Source organism: Panthera pardus, unplaced genomic scaffold (genome assembly GCF_024362965.1).
Source record: "Panthera pardus isolate Hobbes unplaced genomic scaffold, ASM2436296v1 HiC_scaffold_22, whole genome shotgun sequence".
Classification (NCBI taxonomy): Eukaryota; Metazoa; Chordata; class Mammalia; order Carnivora; family Felidae; genus Panthera; species Panthera pardus.
In genome coordinates this window covers 74,677,761-74,699,552 of record NW_026526788.1, presented here as the reverse complement: position 1 = coordinate 74,699,552, position 21,792 = coordinate 74,677,761, and the positions used below count along the sequence as shown (strand labels likewise).

Below are 21,792 nucleotides of genomic sequence, written 5' to 3'. Positions count from 1 at the left end.
TTCTTTTAAAACTTTACACCGGTGCAACAATAGCTAACATTTACTGAATAGCAGACATTGTTCTAAGTATTTTACTTGTTTTTTTTTTCCTTAAATCCTCAGAATATCCTTTTGTATAAGTCCTATTATGATCCCCGATTTATAGGTGAGAAAACTGAAAAGTAGCACAATTTGCCTAGGATCACATACATGATTGCAAGTGGTGGTGCCAGGACACTGACCCAAGCAATAAGACTCCAGCCACACAAGATATCACTGTGCTACAATGCCCTTCCATTCTGTTGCATACTATTTGTATTCACTTGTAAGTTGCTTTTTTTGCTCAACTTTGTTTTTTTATTTTTTTTAAATTTTTTTTTTCAACGTTTTTAATTCATTTTTGGGACAGAGAGAGACAGAGCATGAACGGGGGAGGGGCAGAGAGAGAGGGAGACACAGAATCGGAAACAGGCTCCAGGCTCCGAGCCATCAGCCCAGAGCCTGTCGCGGGGCTCGAACTCACGGACCGCGAGATCGTGACCTGGCTGAAGTCGGACGCTTAACCGACTGCGCCACCCAGGCGCCCCTCAACTTTGTTTTTTTAAAGATTTATCCAAGTTAATACTTATAATTCTGGTTCAGTAATTTTAACTGAGTGATACTTTTGAGTATGAAAATATGATTAGTTCCACCAGCTATTAATGACAATAAATGTGTTTCCTGCTGTTTACTCTGTTTTTTTTTTTTTTATTTATTTTTGGGACAGAGAGAGACAGAGCATGAACGGGGGAGGGGCAGAGAGAGAGGGAGACACAGAATCGGAAACAGGCTCCAGGCTCCGAGCCATCAGCCCAGAGCCCGACGCGGGGCTCGAACTCACGGGCCGCGAGATCGTGACCTGGCTGAAGTCGGACGCTTAACCGACTGCGCCACCCAGGCGCCCCTCCTGCTGTTTACTCTGTAATCACAGTGCTGCTATATTTTCAACAAGTCTCCCTGTTCTACTTTCTCCTTACCTTGGGAAATTCTACATCTTCAAGGTTCAAATACCATTTCTGCCCTCAACCCAGGCAAAACTAAGTTATCCCTCTTCTAAGGTCTAATAGCATTTGGCCATAGAACTAGAATTGGGAATATATATGGCTCTTCTTTAAATTTTAAAAAAATGTTTATTTTTGAAGGAGAGACGGAGCATGAGAAGGGGAGGGGCAGAGAGGGAGACAGAGAATCTATAGCAGGCTTCAGGCTCTGAGCTGTCAGCACAGAGCCCAACGCAGGTCTTGATCGAACTCATGAGCTGTGAGATCATGACCTGAGCCAAAGTTGGACACTTAACTGAGCCACCCAGGCACCCCATATATGGCTCTTCTGTTTCTCTCATTAGACTGAACTTCCGGAGGGCAGCACCCTGAATTATGCCCCTTGGATTGATTCCCTATGCTTACTATTGTAGTAAATAGTTGCTAATGTTTCTAGATCTCACAGAAAATACAAAGGTGTTAGGGGCTGAGGAGTGGGATGCAGATTTGGAATCAGTTTGGAAGCCAAGTAGACACTTGCACTCATGTTTCATTGGCTTTTACAATCTCCTGCAAGGTTCTACAGATAAAGTGTTCACAAGGAAAATAGATCCTCTTGTAGATTCCCTTTAACGTGAACAATGCACCAATCTCCATCAATCTGCACCTTAAATACCTGCTTTTGGTGAAGGTCACTGTCATCCAATTAACTAGGATAATTAATTATATAAAATCCTAACATATTTCAGCTACTGTGATGGGCTGGAATAACTCCATGGTTATATGGTATAGGGCTAACCTCACCACCTCAGGATGTGATCGTCTGTGCAGATAGGGCCTTTAAAGAGGTAATTTAATTAAAATAAGGTTGTAAGGGTGTGTCCTAATCCAATCTAACCTATGTCCTTATAAGAGGAGGAAATCTGGACAAAACAAAGAGATATCAGAGATGTGGCTGCCCAGAGGAAAGGCATCTGCAAGCCAAGGAGAGAGGCCTTAGAAGAAATTAAACCTGCCAACACCTTGATCTTGGACTTTTTATATCTTGAACTGTGGGAAAATGAATCTCTACTGTTTAAGCCCCCTAGTCTGTGGTATTTTGTTGTGGCAGCCATAGGAAATGAATATAGCTACTCTTCAGCCATGTGTGTTAAGTTTGAGAGAGAGAGTGAGAGAGAGCAAGAGAGCACACGTGGGGGAGGAGCAGAGATGGAGAATCCCAAGCACCGGGAGTGTGGAGCCTGATGTGGGGCTCAGTGCGGGGCTCAAACCCACAAACCTTGAAATCATGACCTAAGCTGAAGTTGGGATGCTTGACAGAGCCACCCAGGCGCCCCACTCTTGGGCCATTTGTATTGGGTGTATTTGAAGCACCCTACTGGAGATTATATTTCTGTGGGGGTTCTCCCCCTCTTCTCTGATAAAAGAGAAGCTTGGAAAGATTGCCTTTGAATCACTAAGGGTAAACCCCTCTTCTCTCTGCAGTAAAGGTGTGGGCCCCTCAAGTTCACTAGCCATCTTCCTTGGGTGGGCAATTGCTCCTTTATCTGGGGTTAGGACATACTGTCACGTCCTTTTGTGGTTGAAGTTTCAGATGTGCCAGGCACCTGGGGAAATTCCCATAGCTTGGAGGAGAGAAAGCAACAAAGGATCTTCGTTCATGGAGTGATGGACCAGGGAAAAAGCCCTAACCTGCTGCTCCTGAGGGACTGGAGTCAGAGTTCATCAGTGAATCAGGGAAAGCATTCCTCCTCTCCCCAAAAGCAGCACTAGGATCTGTGCACTGAGGAACATCCCAGGTCCTGGATGGTGGCCAGATGCTGCAGGCTCAGTCTTCAAGAGCAATCTTTGAGGCCAGAAGAGCCACAGCCAGAAGCAGAGTGCCCAGAACTACCTCACAGTCTCCCTGGATTTGTTTGCTGGCCCAAGAGTAAGCCCCTGGGATCTGGGACAATTGGAAAGAGACGCTGAAGAAATACCAAAGTCTCTGGTAATAAGGCAGTTTTTAATAAGAAAGATAAAAGCAATACGAGCATAATTGCCTGTTGAGTTTGTGACAATTTATGCTGACTTTACTAGGAAATACCTTGTTTTGTTCAATATGGGTTTTATGCATTTAAAGAAGATGTGTTAATGAACTGAAGACTTTCTGAAAGGCAGTCTGGCAGTATCTAACAAAATGCTGAAGTGCATACCCAGCGATTTACTTTTCAAAAATACACATACCAAAATATGCATGTTTAATGATGTTCATCTGGTGCTGCTAGTAATCACAAAAATATGAAAATTACCTAAATATTTACTCATGAAGAAACTAAAAAAAAAAAAATAAAATAAAGGCGTATTCCACCATCATAGAGTGCTATGGAGCTATTAAGGTGAGGTAGACATATTTGCACAAACTCACTATAATCACATCTGTGTGTAAAACTCCAAGCTGGTCTGTATATACACAGGATTGGAAGGACACACACCCGGATACTGACAGTGATTACTTCAGAGGAACGGTGTGGGGATAGGGTATGAAGGAAGGTATGAATTGTATAATAAAAATACAAATATAAATATTTGGAAATGTATGATATGAATATATACATTTACAAATATGTATAGATGCATATATTTAATACATAAAGACATTAAATGCACTAATACAAGGTCCGTAACTGTAAAGATGTCATAGGACAATATAGAAAAATAATAGTGGTTTTCTTTAGGTGGGTAAGACTTTAGCTATTTTTCCTCCTCCTTTTACTTTCATTTCACAATTTAAAAGATAAAGAAGTATTTGTTGCTTGCAGTAGTTCAAATTAAGAAGTCTCTGAAATTGGGATGTATCCTCCAATTATAATTGAAAATGTTTTCAAATGTATGGTAGATAAAATGATGTGCTTAATCACTGATGGCGTTTCTAGATTTGATGAAAGATAGTACACAGAAAAAATGAGAAAATATGTTAAATCCACAGGCCCCAGATCTCCTGTCCTTCCCACCTCACCAAGGTCATTTGCTGAATCTTACAGGGACACATTTAGCTCCAAATACATAATATAATTTTCTGTGGTATTTGGGCTTGGGGAATCATTTTCCATGACATTGGCAGGGGTATAGCATTAGGAAAACTCCACTTCCCTTGCACAGAGTGCAAACATTTGCAAAGCACACTGTGAAATGGGCCAAAGGCTGGGGAGATGGGTGCACAGATAACCTCAGCAGAACTCGTGCCTGTGACCACCTTACAATCAGGTGGGAAAACAGAGAAGGGGTGGGGGAGGGCCTGACCAGATCTATTAATTCTGGGATTTTAGACCTAGAGATCCAAACTTGAGGAAAGGAAAAAAGGAGACAATCTCAGAAGTAGAAGAGCATGAAAGCACTTTATGTGTATTGCCTCTCCTTGTTCTTGGTTGGCTTGTTCATGCTGTGTCTCCTGCAGTCCCTGATGCCTGCTAGACACTCTATTTTCTCAGTGAATTAGTTAGGGAGCAGCCCCTTGTGGCGGGGAGAAGGATAATGAGGCTGTGGCCAGGCTCAGGACACAGGGCAGGGGTGGGGAAAGAACGCATGCCTGCCTCCCTTCCATTTCACTGCTGGGTGCTGTCAGACCTGCCAGACAGGTTCACAGAGTTGAGGGAAAATGAGTAGAGGGCACGGAGAAGGGGAGGTATTTCTAACCTTAAGCAATAAGATGCTGCCTGTCATAGATGGAAGGGGGTTGGAGGGTGTGGAAACAGACAAGCCTGAGTTCAGATGTCAGCTCTGCCATCTTGGCTGCCAAATCTCTCATTTCGCTACTTTCTGTGTACTTGCTTCCTCAGTGATCAAATGGAACTAATCATACTTTCTTCTGTGCCTGCCCCAAAGTTTGAATCAAGAAAAATCTTTATGTTAATATTATAGATCACTCCCAGACCCAGTGATTTCTTAGGGGGCCCCCGCAGGATTCAGCACACAGCTGTGCTCATGGTTAGGATTCATCAGCAAGGGGAAAAGGCACATGGGGGTGATTTCCGAAGGAAAGTAGGCCAGTAGGCCCGTAGGCCCAAGCTTCTAAAAGTCCTCTCCTAGCGGAGTCACACAGGACACGTTTCATTCCTACAGCAACAAGTTGTAACAACACAAGTGAAATATTATTGAAGAGGGAAGCTCGTTAGAGACAGGCAGGTTTTTATTGGGGGACAGTCAGGTGGCACCTTCTGCCGAGCAAGTACCCAAATTCCAGTCTCTCAGAAGGAAACAGGTATTCAGCATGAACCCCACTGTTTGTGCAAGGAGTCTAGATAGTCATTCTTATCAATTCCAGGAATGGTGGGAGCACTCCCGAAATCCAAGTTCACAGATACCAGCCAGGGGCCTACCTTATCAGTAGGCTTTTCTAAGGATAGCTGGCTGAGGCCTGCTATGTCTTATTTGCACAGCCTGCTTGCTCTTTGCTCCCTGGGAAAAGAGTTAAGATGTTATTGGCACTAATATGGATTTGGAAATGCCCCAACTCCCTGGGCATGTAGGTAAGGCACCCCAACATCTTCTATAGATGTTCCAATTCCCAGATCCCTGTGAGCCAAATGTGGCTTTTCGTTTCATCGTTTTTCCTTACTTGTATTTAATAAGAGGTTAGGCATATGTCGGGATGTCAGCTCTTTTCAGGGATTCCAGGCTTGCTTGGGGCCCAAGAAGTCACCTCTGAAAGTGGCTTTAGTCAAATGCCTTGACACTCTTTGCTGATGGTTAACTGGCTTCCAGATTATGTGAGGCTTTCAGAACATTCCCAAGGGAAAGTCATCCTTCTTATGTTCTCCATCCATAGTTTTAGGGTGCTGATATTGGAACCTGAGTAGATCCCAGGCCCCAAAAAGCCTAGCTTTTAAACTGTGTTGTATTAAAAGAAACAGATCAGCATGAAAATGTAATTGAGATAAATTCTGATCTGTATTTGCATTTTTCTTTTTTTTTAAATTTTTAAAAATGTTTATTTATTTTTGAGACAGAGACAGAATGCGAGTGGGTTAGGGCAGAGTGAGAGGGAGGCACAGAATCCAAAGCAGGCTCTAGGCTCTGACCTGTCAGCACAGAGCTCGACGCAGGGCTCGAACTCACCAGCCGTAAGATCATGATCTGAGCCGAAGTCGGACGCTCAACCGACTGAGCCACCCAGGTGCCCCTGTATTTGCATTTTTCAAAGAATATTAAAGATGATATAATTTGTTACCTACAGTGATATGTCTTAAAATCCCTTTCCCCTATTTTATAAATAGATATTTTTCTTTTATCATTTTTAATTTTTTTTTATTTTTTTGGTGCCAAAGTCTGGGATAAATATTTTATTTTAGAATAGTCTTAGATTTACAGAAAAGTTACAAAGATAGTATCTAAAGTTACCTACCATACACCCCAACCATTTTCCTCTTTTGTTAACATCTTACATCAATAAGATACGTTTGTCACAACTAATGAACCAATACTGACACATTAGTAACTAAAGTCCATATTTTTTTTCCTTAGCTTTTTACTTATTTTCTGGGTTCTGTTCCAGGATCCTATTTAGGATGACACTATATTTAGTCAACATGTTTCCTTAGGCTCCTTTCGGCTGTGACAGTTTCTCAGACCTCCCTTGCTTTTGATGACCCTGGCAGTTTTGAAGTATGCTGGCCAGGACTTCCATGGACCGCCCTTCAATTTGTTTTTGTCTGATGTTTTGCTCATGATTAGACTGGTTCATGCGTTGTGGGGAGGAAGACCACAGAAGTGCTCCTGTCATCACATCATATCAAGGGTACATGGAGGTATTAACCTTCATCACCTGGCTGAGGCAGTGTTTGCCAGGTTTCTCTCCTGTAAAGTTACTCTCCTTCCTCCTTTCTACGCTTTCTGCTTTGGCTACCAGTCACTGTGCACGGCCCACGCTGAAGGAGCGGGGAGTTATGCTGCACCTCCTCCAAGGCAAAGCGTCTACACAAACTATTTGAATTCTTCTTCCTGGGCAATGTGTCTATTCTCTCCCATTTATTTACTTATCCAATCGTTTGTTCACATTGGTGTGGACTCCCTCCGGGTTTTTGTGAACCATCACTCCCATTCAGTGGCATGGGTTCTGAAATCTCCCTCCTCCTCTTACAAAAAGCTCTTCTTGTTGTTATCTCCTCTCTCCTCTTTCCTTTTCTTCCCCGTTAGCCTTTTTCCCCTACCCCTCTATTTTTCTCTCTCATCTCAGCCCTTTCCTACTTGATTCTCCCACCTGACTTTTCCAGCTGTCCTCCCAACTGATTACCTTATGTATTTAAGAAGGTATAAGTGGGAAAAAAGGGGAGGAACACAGGGGGAAATGCCCACTAGTCGGTAGATGATGTTAGCAGTTGAGAGGGCAGAAAGAGGCTGTGAATATTTCATGCATTGATTATTTGCTCTCTCTTACATGTCCATGTATGAAAAAGACTTCTTGAGAGCTTGTATCAAGGACAGTGTGAAGGGTGCTTGGGGTCGTATCTCCTTCAAACCTTGCCCGACTCATGCATATTTCACAGGTGAGAAAATGGAAGCTCAGAGAGATTACTTGCCCAATATCATAGTGCTAATAAATGGCAAAGCTGGGAGCCATTTGGCTCCAAATGAAGCCAACTGGCTCCAAATCTGGCATGCTTATTGGATGAACTGAGGTGTATTTATAATTCTAAATTCCCTAGGAAATGAAACTTAACCCCTAGTTCTAAAAACACCAGTGTGGAGTACTGTAACACGTTCATAGTCTCAGATTCCTTCTAAAGGGCTTTTGCTTGGACAGTCTGAATTTGTAAAGTTAAACCTTACACAGTCTTGCCCTTTTCTTCTACTGAGCTGTACCTTTGTTTTCATTTCATGCAAAGCAAAGTCACTTTAGAATGTTAGACTCCATTTGTGTTTCTTTCTTCTTTTTCTAGAAGTTAATATGGAGAAAATTTGTTAAGGTCTCTGTATTAGTTTTCTATTGTTGTGTAACAAGTTGCCACAAACTTACTGGCTTCACACAACACCCATTTATCACCATGCAGTTCTATAGACCAGAGGTCCAAGCATGTAATGACTGGGCCTCTGCTCAGGCCCTTGTCAGGCTGAAGTCCTGGGATGGCAAGGCTGTATTCCTCTCTGGAGGCTCTGCAGAAGAATTTCCCTCCAAGCTCATCCAAGTTGTTGATGGAATTCAGTTCCTTGCAGTCGTGGGAGCGAGGCCTCCATGCACTAGCTGGTTTTTGGCTGGGGGCGTCCCATATCTAGTAGAGGTCACCGACAGTTTTTTACTACGCAGCTCCTTCCATTTTTCCTCTCAAGCTTTGAATCTCTTACTTCCTTTGCCAGTGACCTCTAGACCTGGATTCATAGGGCTCATGTGATTGGTTAGGCCCACCCAGAAAATCTCTTCTGAAAGTCAACTGTGATACATAATATAACTTAATCACAGAAGTAACACCTCATCATATTTACAGTCTCGGGTATTATACAGGGTGTGTACATCAGGGACTGGGAATCTATGGGCATCTTACAATTCTGCCTACCACATTCTCCACTCCTTTATTCACACAACCCATATTTGTAGAGTGCCTGCCCTGTGCCAGGCACAGTTCCAGGAGTTGGAGCTACAATGGTTAACACGACCAGCTTGGTCCCTTAAAGATTACCATCTAGTGTGGTGAGACAGATGGTAACCAAGGAAACAACGAAAACTATCCATTAGTGATGAATGCTGTGCCGAGAATTAAAATAGGGTAGACTTCAGGTTTAGATGGGGTGGTCAGGAAGAGGGTCTCTGAGGAGGTGCCATTTTAGCTGCTTCATGAGAAGACGGCACAATGAAAAGGTCCATGTGAAGATTGTTTAATACCCACAAGCCCAAAATGAAAGCCCACACCCTGTGGTTCCAGGGTTCCTTCTAATCATATTTAACATATTTAACACAGAAGCCTATTTCCAAACCACACCCTAAACCACTCTGCACAGCGTCTTCCTCATTCTGCTCTTGGCCCTGGTTGGTTGGTGTAGCTTTGAGCATAATCTCCTAAACTCCCAGATCCCAGGCGGGAGCTGGGCTGTGTGGCATGTCAACAATGGAGACTATGGACACCAGTTCCCACAAACATGCTTCTCTTCTCCCCCTCAGACTTCTCCTGGAGTCGGGCAGAATATTAGTGGTGAGGACTCCTGGGTGTAAGATGCATTTCTCCCAATAAATAACAAATACTGCTAGGACAGATTTCTGCTAAAAATCTACTCAACTGAATCTCCATTCCAATTTCCTGCTTTAAAGTTACACAACCCAAAGGTTCACTGAGAACTGTTTGGCCCAGGCACAGTGCTCCCCACATCTGCTCTTGGTACACCACCGTTGAAAAGATTTCCAACCCTCGTTGGTCACTTTCGTGGTTAAGAATGCAAAGGTGTGGGAAAAAAAAAAAAAAACAACAAAAACCCAAAGGTGTGAGGTTTTGGACCTTGTGTATCACCATGCAGTTGGAACCATCAAGGTGCTCTGAAACATACACTGAACAAACACTTTCCGGGTGTGGACCATGTCCCTACCATCAAGGGACTTCCAGTGTCATGGAGGAGACCAACATGCAGGTGGGCAATGATAATACAGGAGGCTTGCTTTAATGTATTAAGTGATTTTGTCAACAAATATTTATTGAGTGCTTACTCTGTGGTAGGCACTGTTATAGGTGCTAGACTTAATATAGCAGTTAAATGGAACAGACATTAATCCCTGTCCTCATCAACCTTATTATATTCTAGAGGAGTATATCATGAAATATATAAGTAAGATGTTGATCGCTAAATAAATTCTGTGGAGGAAAATAAAGAAAAGGGTGCTCAGAAGTATGAGAGGAAGGGGGTGCCTGGGTGGCTCAGTTGGTTAAGCGTCTAACTTCAGCTCAAGTCATGATCCTGCAGTTCATGGGTTCGAGCCCTGCCTCTAGCTTTCTGCTGTCTGCACAGAGCCCACTTCGAATCCTCTGCCCTACCCTCTCTCTCTCAAAAATAAACATTAAAAAAAAAAGCGGGAGAGAAGTATGGGAGGAAGGGAGGTTATTATCACTTTAAAGAGGTGAGGGAAGGGGCACCTGGGTGTCTCAGTCGGTAACGTGTCTGACTTTGGCTCAGGTCATGACATGATCTCACAGTTTGTGAGATGAGGTCCTGCATTGGGCTCTGTGCTGACAGCTTAGAGCCTGGAGCCCACTTCGAGTTCTGTGTCTCCCTCTCTCTCCTGCCCCTTCCCCACCCCCATTCACACTTTGTCTCTCTCTCTCTCTCTCTCAAAAATAAAGAAACATTAAAGAAAAAAAGAGGTGAGGGAAGACAACACTGAAAAGGTGACACTGGCATGGCCTGAGACGGATGGGAATGGGGAAGGGTAGGATGGGAATGGGGAATGGTAGGGTCTCGCAGGCCACTGTATGGACTTTCACTTTGACCACATGCACTGGGTAGCCACAAGAGCGTCTTCATCAGGGGACTGGCATGATCACCTCCTTTTTACTCCCTGCTTGCTATGGTGGAGAGTAAAGAGAAGGGGGTCAAGGGGAAACAGAAAGACAAGTGAGCAGGTTATTACATATTCTAGGTGAGAAATGATGGTGATTTGGACCAGAGTGATAGTTATGGAGGTGGTAGAAATGAAATTTGCTGATGGATTGATTGCATGTGGGGCTGTGGCAGAAAATGTGGAGTCAAGGATGTCTCCAATATTTTTGGTTTAAGCAACTGGAAGAAGGGGGTTGCCATTATTTCCATGGGGAAGATGATGGAAGGAGCAGGTTGGAGGCCAGAGAGACCAAGAGTCTGGTCTGGGGCAGGTTGTGTGTATGTTGTATGTCAAACGCTTAATGGATGTGTCAAATAGGAATCTGGGTGTGAGACTGGCTTTCAGGAAAGAGAGAGAGAGAGAGTGAGAGAGAGCACTAGTGATATAATTTTGTAACTTCTAAGCACAGAGATGATGTCTAAAGCCATGAGTTAGAACCAAAAGATGGATGTAGTTAGAGAAGGGAGAAGTCCAGGACCTCGGCCCGAGGACTTTTTAACCTTAGAGGTCTGAGAGGTGAAGAGATACCAGTCAAGGAGACTGAGGAAGAGTCAGAGAAATAGAAGGAAAATCAGGAGAGGGTGATCCTGGAAGCCAAGTGAGGAAGTATTTGAGGAAGTATTTGAGGAAGGATGGAGTGAACAACATTCCGTGTGAGAGGAGACAGAATCCAGTGCACTAGTACAAAAGGCTGGCCTAATTTTTAAAATTTATTTAATTAATTTATTTATTTTTACTATTTTATTATTAAAATTTTTTTTAAATGTTTATTTTTGAGAGAGAGACACAGAACGTGAGCAAGGGAGGGGCAGAGAGAGAGGGAGACACAGAATCCAAAGCAGGTTCCAGGCTCAAAGCTGTCAGCATAGAGCCCAAATGCAGGCTCTAACCCACGAACCAGGAGATCATGACCTGAGCTGAAGTCGAACACTCAATCAACTGAGCCACCCAGGTGCCTCAAAAGGCTGGCTTTAGAGAGGAGCACAGACTGCCGGGTAAGAGTAGGGAAGCAGAGTCTCTGAGTACAGCAGCAAATGGGTGGGTAGATGGCAGAGTGCAGAGGCAGGTTCTCTTCTCGCTGCTCCACTGCTTACAGTGCTACAGAAAATGAAGCCATCAGCTGAGAGCAGAGGATTGGAGACAGGAAAAAGTACGAAACAGTCATTGGGGAGATTGGGGATGTGGCCCAGAGAAGTGTAGTAGGATGGCTGAACAGCAGCACGGTACTTGTTGGGGCTTGTGGTCAGGAATGTCAAGTGGGGCTTGTCAACATTGTTGTGTATTTTTCCCCCAGTCATACTGGGCTGCAGGCAAGGAGCAGGAAGACACTTGGATTGGCCAGGGTTGGGGTCAAATAAATGGAAAGCGCAGCAAGAAAAGAACTACATGATGGAATCCAACTTGGGTGTGGAGGAAATAGAGGACATGGGGGATGAGGAACAGTGAAAAGGAAACAGGATTTGTGAATGGAATGCAGGTCCCAGTCAGGCAGCAGGACCGCTGGGGTTGTGGTTCACCATGAAGAAGAAAGTGAGATACTTGAAATCACAATCTGGGAACTGAGAGAGTTGGTATGACAAGGTTTAGTTAAGAGTCAGCAAACATGGCCTATGGGCCAAAGTTGGCCTACTGCCTGTGGTTTACACAGCCTTGAGCTAAAAATAGTCTTTACTTCTTTTTTAGTCTTGATTTTTTTAGTCTTAAATTATTTTTTTAGTCTTAAAAAATTTATTTTTATTTTTATTCCAGTATAGTTAACATATAGTATTACATTAGTTTCAGGTGTACAATATAGTGACTCATCAATTCTATATATTACTCAGTGGTCATCAAGATAGTTTTTATATATTATTTTCTTTTTATTTTTTTCTTAATTATTTTGAAAGAGAGAGTGTGCACATGTGTGGGCTGGGGGAGGGGTGGAGGGGGGAAGAGAATCCCAACCAGGCTCCTCGCTCTCAGCACAGAGCCCAATGTGAGGCTCGATCCCATGAACTGCAAGATCATGACCTGAGCCAAAATCAAGTCGGACACTTAACTGACTGAGCCAACCAGGCATAGTTTTTACTATACAACCCAACATAGTTTTTACATTTTTAAATGTAATATACACACACACATACATACATACAAGGGCAATTATTCTTTTGGCAAGAACAATTGCTCTAAGAATTGAAGACATTGCCTCTTGGCCTGCAAAGCCTAGGGTACTTACTATCAAGCCCTTAACAGAAAAAGTTTGCTGACTCTTAGTCTAGACTCTAGGGTATCACCATGGGTGTGAGTAGCTGAGGTAAGGAAGAGGACACAATTGTAAAGGCCAGGTGGCCAGGATATTGGCAGGAATATCTACACATGTATAGAAACTGCTAATAATTATGACGGTGTTGGAGAGAGTGGCAGGGAGCTAGAACTAACAGTTAAGGAATAAGGAGTTGTGACCTGGGATCTGTAGATGCCTATTGAGGACTGCAACATAGAGGAACCACACGTAATCCAATCTGATAGCATGAGGTTCAACATTCAAAGTTAAGGGAGGAGAGAGAGAATGTTCTAGAAGTAGCTGGGTGAAGAGCTAGTCAGTCATTGGTACTCCTCTAGGCACCAGTGGTTTGAGGGATGAATACAGCTACCACTTGACAGAGCTGCAGGGGAAGCAGAGTGCTCAGAGATGGCCTGGGTGACCAAGTTAATGGTGCCTTAAGGAAAGAGCACAAGTGAAGGGGCAGTTAAGTCAGCCCCCACTGGCTGGAAAGACTTTGCAGAGGAAAGCTTTGAGCGGAAGCTTAAAGTATTGGTAGGACTTAGGTAACAATGGGCGGGACAGGAAGAAGGGAAGGGATATATAGGTGTAGGAAAGCATGATATATTTAAACACTGACCTCAGAAAGGCACAAATGAACTTCAGTACAGCTGGAGGTTCAAGACCAGTGCAATTAGGAGCTTTGGGAGAAGAGCATTATTTTTTTTTTTTTTTTTTTTTTTTTTTTTTTTTTAATTTTTTTTTTTTCAACGTTTTTTTATTTTTATTTTTGGGACAGAGAGAGACAGAGCATGAACGGGGGAGGGGCAGAGAGAGAGGGAGACACAGAATCGGAAACAGGCTCCAGGCTCCGAGCCATCAGCCCAGAGCCTGACGCGGGGCTCGAACTCACGGACCGCGAGATCGTGACCTGGCTGAAGTCGGACGCTTAACCGACTGCGCCACCCAGGCGCCCCAAGAGCATTATTGTCTCTTCTTTAGTATTTGCGTGCTGGGGCTTAAGTAGATTGAGAGCCTCACGTAGATAGGTAGATGCTCTATAAATGAAACAAAACCACACAATCAACTTGCAGACTTGTTACTTCCCCACGGGTATAGTAGAAACTGTTTTAAATAAATCTGTATATGGGGATGCACTCATTCATCTCTCAAGCATTTTTTGAGAGTATCTCATCTGCCCAACGCTCTGCCGGGCATTGGGGGTGTAGTGGTGAACAACACAAAAGCTTCCTTCCACTCTCTGAGCTTATAGTCTGCAAGTATTGAAGTGTGATCAGGCTCAGATAGGATGTTACTGGTGCTCACTGCTTTGGCATCTAAACCAATCTGGAGGCCAGGGAAGAGTCCTGGAGGAAGTGACAATGTGGAGAAATAGGTTGTTGTTAGAACAAGGAATGGGTGGTGGTGGAGAATGTTCCAAGTGAAGTGACAGCACTCATTGGGTTGGAGGTGGGAGAAAGGGCTATTTAAGGCACTGAAGACATGGAGTGTGGTGAAAAATGGACTCGGAAAGACGATGGGGGTCTAGCCTGGAGTGGGGTCTGCATCCTCAAGAAGCCTCTGGCAAAGTCCAAGAAGGCAGGACCCATGTCTGTCCTGTTCGCTGCCTTGCACCTGCTATCAGGTGCTCACTTCCCATACCTGGCACGTGGTATGTACATGATAATGGTTTGTGGAAGGAGTGTGTCACTGTGAACCATAGTCTAACGCTCTGAAAAAATTATTAGTTTATCAGTATAAATACCTTCATTATTCTTGTAAACAAAATGACAAATGTGAAAGCATTTTGTAAACTGTAAAACATACCTGATTTTAAGCTATATTATGTTGCAATATGTATAATGTAGTACCTCTTTTGTGCTCCTAACAACTGTTTTTTTTTTTTTTTGAGACTCTTATTTACTCAGCTCAAAATCCCCAAAACATTGTATTAGAGAAATTATCCAGTCATATGTAGTACAAAAGTAGCTTGATTAGGGAAAAAACCTTCATCAGCCTGATCACTTCCTTTTACCACTTCCTAAGGTGGCTTCTAGCATATTCACATTGCTTGTTTTCTATGAAGTGAGCATAAACCAACAAAGTAATCATACTTTTCTCCTGGTTCAGAATAGATCCTACCTTGTTCCTCACTGTGTACTCCTCTATCTTCACCAGGGAATCATCAACTCCTTGGAAACAGGTGTCTTGCACTGTTTATGGCCAACATCCAACATTATGGCTATTAGCTGGTATTTAATACCTACTGGCTACATTTAATAAATTTATTCTGGAAGTTGCGACTGTTCACAAATACAGTACTAGAGCCTAAATAATTGTATTTAATGCACTTAAATGATCATTGGCTATTATATTACCAAATGTTTCAAATACTTTAACTTGAAAGGGAAAAGAATGAAGATGCAGAAATATTGAATTTCATTTTTTCTCCAAATTTTCTAGAGTTTGTCTTGTTTTAGGTCTACCACATAATGGGCGATAACCCATGAGATCATTTTACCATCTTCTTTGATATATAACGCAAAGGTAATAATGTTGAAAAGCTTTTTCTGATATTTAGGCCAGGTTTCCTTTCATTTTATTCTGTCACATCTCTCTGTGGCCTACTAAATAGTTTTCTATCTACGGCATTTAAAAGCTATGCTTGCTCTTATGTTAAGCTCTTTAATTCTGACTTAATGATCATATACACAAACGAGTCTCTTGATCCTGCCCCATAAAACAGTTCCTGTAGCTTCTTAGTAGTACTTGTTGTTCAACTCTGTCTGGCTCTTATTTTGGGGGAGGAGGGTAAGTTTAATTTAGAGTGGCCCAAGCATTTTGGAGAAAGAACTCTGAAGCTAATTTTTAAGTAACCTCTTTTAGAATTTTTTTTTTTTTTTTTTTTTGGTCTATGTTTGCATTTCCTAAGTTTTCTTTCTTTACAGTGATACATTTAGTTACATAGAAAAACCTCTTCGCTCCGGTAGAACGAATGAGAGGAAAAGGCTTTTTGTGTGTATGTGTTGTGGGTTCATTGTTCCCGGATGTAGTATTCTGTCATTCATTCACATGTACCATCCATTTTTACAAAATGTGTAAAAAATTTGTAACAATGTATCCCACTGCTGCTTTCTGATTTTTTTCTGAACTCCTCTTAATTTCATACCAAGGGCTTGAGTAATTAGATTCAGTTTAAATGGCTTTCAAGTTCCAGGTATAATAGTTACTGATTAAACATTAAAATTGTTGGTCAAGAGGCACCTGGGTCAGTAGAGCACCCGACTCTTGATCACGGGGTTGTAAGTTCAAGCCCCACGCTGGGTGTGGAGATTACTTAAAAAAGTAAAATACTCAGGGGCGCCTGGGTCGGGTGCCTCAGTGGGTAAGCTTCCAACTGCAGCTCAGGTCATAATCTCCTGGCTCATGGGTTGGAGCCTGGAGTTGGGCTCTGTGCTGACAGCTCAGAGCCTGGAGCCTGCTTCAGATTTCTGTGTCTCCCTCTCTCTCTGCCCTCTCCTGCTCACACTCTCTCTCTCTCAAAAATAAACATTAAAATTTTTTTTTAAATATTCAAAAAAATTGTTGGCCAGTAATAAAAGGCTGTAGCAAAAGGCCTGATAAATTGATTTTTTTCCACTAACACTCATTTTTCTTGTTTGTGATGTGTGCTGAATGTAAAGCTACCACACTCAAGTATTTTCAAACGATGCAAAATCTGTTCTGCTGCAGAGCTTCTGCGCCCCTGCCACGTTACTCTCTTCAGCCTGTCCCCACCTTTCAGGTCTCAGCTCAAAACTCACCTTCTCTGAGTGTCCCTATTCCCCAATCTTGGTCTCACCAACTTTTTTACTTTACCGATATGAAATAAACTTGCTAATTACTTATTGCGTCCTTCCTCCCACTGCTAGTCCGTCAAGGGTCGGGCCACTATTACTTCCCAGAGGTGAGCGGTGCTGGGCTAGTGATACCTGCTCGATGCGTTTCTGATTAACGGATAAATACGGCATTTTCACTCAGCGGAGACAGGCCATTCCCCAGGCGGAAGGGACCGGCCTGTAACTTTGCATGACTGCGCACAAAACATGCTCAAAATGACCCTATGCAGACGCCTTCTTTCTCGCCAGGCAGAAACCCTGACCCCAATTTCACCTTTGCTACCCCGTTTCGCGCTCGAGGAGTGAGGGGCGAGCGGTCTGAAAACCTCCTCCCTAACGTTTCCCGGCGGAGGCCGGAGGAGGAACCGGCGCGCACGTACTGCACCCGCCGCCACGTCAGCCGGTGCGCGCGACGGTAGCGCGCCTGCGCGCGGAGGACCGCCCCGTACATCCGGGGCCTGGGCGGCGGCGGCGCCGCCGTGCGGGGGTCACGTGGCTCTTTCCTTTCCGTCTCTGGCCGGCTGGGCGCGGGCGACTGCTGGCGAGGCGCGTGGAACCTCGCGCTGGTTCCCTTTCGTCTCCTCTCGCGGCCCGGGCCACCAAGGAGTTCGCTGACGCCGGTGAGCTGAGCCGCCCGCCAAGATGCCGGCCTATTTCCAGAGGCCGGAAAATGCCCTCAAACGCGCCAACGGTGAGTAGGGGATCGGGGCGCGCCGGGCTGGGTCGGCCCGAGGCCTCGGAGGTCGAGGGGCCCGGGCCTCCTTCTCCCTGCTCCGCCTCCCGTCTGCGGCTGCAGAGGTGGTCGATGAGACCTGTCTGCCGCCGTTCCAGCCTGTGGTTGGGCATGGTTTCCCTTCTCGCTCCTACCGACCGCGGTTGGGGGGGTGGGAGGTGCGGAGCCGGGAACCGTCGCTCTGGGGGGGGCCCTTCCTTCCCCCCGCCGCTTCCTGCTGCGTCTCAGGGGCCGCGGCCCCGGAGACAGGTCTACCGGGGCCTGGCCTCCTTAACCGCCCCCCCCTTGTCCGCCTCCGCCCGGCTCCCCAGGCCGCCGGGCCCTCGGCTGCTTAGGCCCCGCGCCCCCAGCCGCCATCTGGGAGTGCCGGGGAGGAAGAAACATGGCTCCCTCCCGGGGACAATGCACGCGAGAACCTCGACTCCACCTCCTGCCGGCGCCGGGAGCCGGCCAGTCCCACCTCCCGCCCTCTCGCAGACACCTCCGCCCCCCAAATCCAGCGCCGGGCTTTGCTGGGTCAGGGTCCACTTAGCCTTTTCCCCAGTCACTATAGCTCTGCTTCGGGGACTCTGACCCAATTAACCGGTTATCTGTTTTTTTCCTGGCATTGATTATTCTCAGTCCCAGAGCCTATCCCAAATCACATGAAGTTGGAACATTGTTAAACCTGTAAGAGACTTGAAGTTCTTTCTTAAAGATAACGAAATTGAGGCCTACAGAGAGAGAATGTTTACCCAAGGTCACTCCGAGAGTTAGTTGTGGAGCCAGGAGACTAGAACCAAGGTCTCTAGACTTCCAGATGAGTTGTTTTTTTTTTTTCGCCACAGCGCTCCTGCCTGCGATTTTTATTTCCATGTGTTCTTATGCCACCGGCCCTTTCGCGAAAAGTTGTGCGTGTCTCGGTCTATTCGAGAGGCATTTATTATGTTCGCATCATGGGGGTGCAATGTATTATGCATGGCTCTGGTCTTTAAAAACTTTTTCGTTTAGAGTTTTTTAAGCCTAATAATTTCTAAGTGTGTAGGTAGTTGATAGTTCTTATTTCAACCCTTCCTGTACCCCAGACAAGTTTTGAGTCTTATCCCATTTTGTAGGTGGATATACCGTGTCTCTTACAGTCTTATGTTGGTGGAGCTAATTTTGTTAGCTTGTTTGGAAATTCCTCTTGTGGAAATGTCAATTTCAGTCGACACAAAATTGTTAGTGATAATCTGTCGGGGTAAGGGTGCCTTTGTCACATGGTTATTTTAAAAGCAACAAAAAAGAGTGTGAAATAGGATAATGCCACATTCTTTGGAATAGAGTAGAGTAAGTGTCCTAAAAATCAGTTAAAAGTACAACTTCGATCTGATGACTGCTCATTTTAACCAGTGATCTAATGGTTAGGACAGGCAAGAATTAAGGACGTTAACTTATAGGAAAGAAACTCAGTGGAAATGGAGATTTATCACTAGAAAATGAACTGTAGCAAAGTTAGAATTTTTTTCTTACGTTTCGAAACTTAGAAATCTGTATTATGGTATACAAAGTGAGTTGGATTCAGTTGCTACTGTAATTGCTATTGTAGATTTGTTCTACAGTTGTTTGCTTTACCAACAGGCATTTTTCCTTCTAACAGGCTGAAGCACTGTAATCTGGATAGCCTAAGTATTCCACATTTGATGTGCTCCGGCCTTGTTGCTTTCATCACTCCCTTTTGAATCCTCATATGAGTTTACTGTTGCAGTAATTGTTTAAATTAAAAGGGTTATCTCCTGTGTAACGAATCTTAAACCTCTTTTTCACGTTTTCTAAGTTGAAATAGCTTTGACTCATGAAGGGCAAGTCAGGGAAAACATCTGAAATTAAAGTAGGCAAGATGAGAAAGGGGCACTGTGGGGGGGGGGCTTTTATTTGTGTAGGTTTTTTAAAAGTCTGTATTGACTCCTTGCTGCAGCCCTTTTAAATTGTAGGATGGGTGTTACAGTAGAGAGAGGCCTTAGCTTTCAAGTAGTTAGCTCTGTACCTTTGATCTTGTGAATGAAAGATCCTGTCTGAAAGTGTCAGAGTGAGCTGAATGTGGATGGCACATGGCACCGCTTACAAAACTTTAAATAGGATCGTAAAAGCGCATTTCATTCCATGGAGATAATCTCATTTTATGTAAATGTTTTATCTATGACATTTGTAGCCTTAAACACATTTAGACCTAATCCACTGCATTATCGTAATAAAATGTGAATATGTTTAAGTAGAATAGTTCTTCAAGTCGCTCTGAGTCTGTAATTCAGAACAATTCCTTCGGAAACTATTATAGTAACCATTCAGGAAGATGAGAACTTGGCCTAAGCAGTTACAGACAAGAAATCTATACCCCAGAATCATTTGGAAAAAGACCCTTTTGCAGATTATGTTGTCAGTAGTGCAGAATTAATTGCTCCTGACCTTGTAACAACCTTTTAATTTAGTTCTACCAGTGACTTATAAATAAAGTTATTAAACCCACAAATCGAGTAACATTATAGCTTATCTACTTGGTCTGTTGCCCAAATAAACTAGTAATGTTGAAGGGCCGACCTAAGCTTTTTCTTTTATAAATAGATACAATTTGTCACTGTGTCTGAAAGGTAAGCTCAGCATGTCCACCCTCCTAGTAACAGTTCATAATGCTAGATTTTTATTTTTATTTCAAGAATATCAGTTTGGAAATGAACTTTTTTTTTTTTTTTTTTAACATTGCAATACAGCTTTTAATATGGGGTATGCCTCTCTAGCCTCAAAAAGTTTTTTTTTCCCCTTACTAGAGAATTCATAGGAACTAAATTCTCCCTGTATGTGACTTCGGATAAAGACAGGAACTCACCCTCATGGACTATCATATCTGTTCCCATTCAGGTTTTTTCCCTTTAAAAATGTCCTTGCTTGGTATCCATGTTTGCTTTTTTCCCACGATGATGGTAGGGTGTCCTATAAAAATTATTTTTTAGTGCATTTGGTTTGTTTGAACCTATTGTTTCAGAGTTTGAAAGTGGAATTTGTAATAATAAATTCTGATTGGCTGTTTAGGAAGTGAAAAAAATCACTTTTCTATCCCTAAACAAGATTTTTTATTTTTTATAGTGACATTAAGACACCACACTCCCCTGTTTAAAAATAAGAGATAGGGTAGGTAAATTATTTTTACATAGTTTATTATTTTGTCATCACCATCCCGGGCACAGTTCTCAACTTTAATTCTCTTTGTGCCTGTTCTGTGTTACAAGCATTTTGACAGTGTTTATATACTAAACAGTATAAGATTTAAATCCTCAGTGTAAGATTGGGAATTGGATATAATAGGTTGTTCTGGTGCTGATGCTGTGCTCTTTAATATGAATGCTAAATTTAACTAAAAACATTTACTTCCAAATTTTTGGGTGATAGAGACTTTTCTGTTAAATAATTGTTAAAAACACCTAAGGTACTGTTGGATTTTAGAGGATAACCTCGTAAGTATGCTCCAGTTTAAAGACTGTAACGTCCTCCCCTCAGAACAGGAAGGCTTAAAAAACAACACCCAGGAAAGGCTAGTATTCTAACAAAGTATCTAGTTGTGTTACATCTTTGTTTCCTCTTACAAGGTGTTTTTTTTTTTTTTTGGTTCTTTGTTTTTTTTGGTAATAGCATTGACTCAAATGAAAATGGACTTTTTCTCATAACAGTACTACTAATGTTGACATTGACGTGAATTACTGAAGAGGGGTTTGTTTTCACTAACCTATGAAGAATAGGGCTTAATATGATATGGGAAGACACAGGCTATCCTTTAAAGATAAGAATTTCAGTATCTTTTGTGATTTGTTGCAAACCTCTTAATATACCACAGAGAGTTGGAATATTGTTTGTAGTTTTCCCGGAGGAAGGAACGTTCAGAAGCAGCATTCCTGAAAGATGTGATAGTTGGGAGAAAAATTACTTACTAAATCTGTAAATCTGGTAAAACTCCCAAATAAGCAGTGTTTCTGCCAGTTGTTTGCCTAGCACGGAGTTTCATGATAATGCTGTACGCTGTTTGGTTAACTCTTAAAAATAATTCTTTGTCAAAGATTTTTTTCTTAGGAAAACAGTGATTTTTAACAATAGGGATGTAGTGTTTTAAGATCTTTTTTAATAGTGTTAATTAGTGTTTTGGTTCCCCAAAGTATGTTTCAAATGTTCAGTGGAAAGATTTTTCTTTGTGAAATTTGTTAATTACTGAATTTTAAGTTGAACATAACCAAATGACTTAGGTTAAATAGCCTTCCCCTTCCCTCAGTTACTAAGTTTTGTGCAAAAGTAAATAAAGTAAAAGATGAGAAAAAAGATAAATTTTAACCTGTGTCAGAAGTAATGTGATAGAGGACTCTTTGCTTTTGAGTGAATTTCAA

At 43.0% G+C, this 21,792-nt stretch overlaps 1 protein-coding gene across 1 annotated transcript in view; it reads left to right on the top strand.

Moving 5' to 3' along the window:
- Positions 1 to 17,168: 17,168 nt before the first annotated feature.
- EIF3A (eukaryotic translation initiation factor 3 subunit A) overlaps positions 17,169 to 21,792 on the top strand; it is a 35,532-nt gene continuing 30,908 nt past the window's right edge. Inside the window, exon 1 of the mRNA XM_019459588.2 lies at positions 17,169 to 17,365. Coding sequence (XP_019315133.1) covers positions 17,317 to 17,365 — 49 coding nt within the window. The 5' untranslated portion in view covers positions 17,169 to 17,316. The remainder of the gene's footprint in view (positions 17,366 to 21,792) is intronic.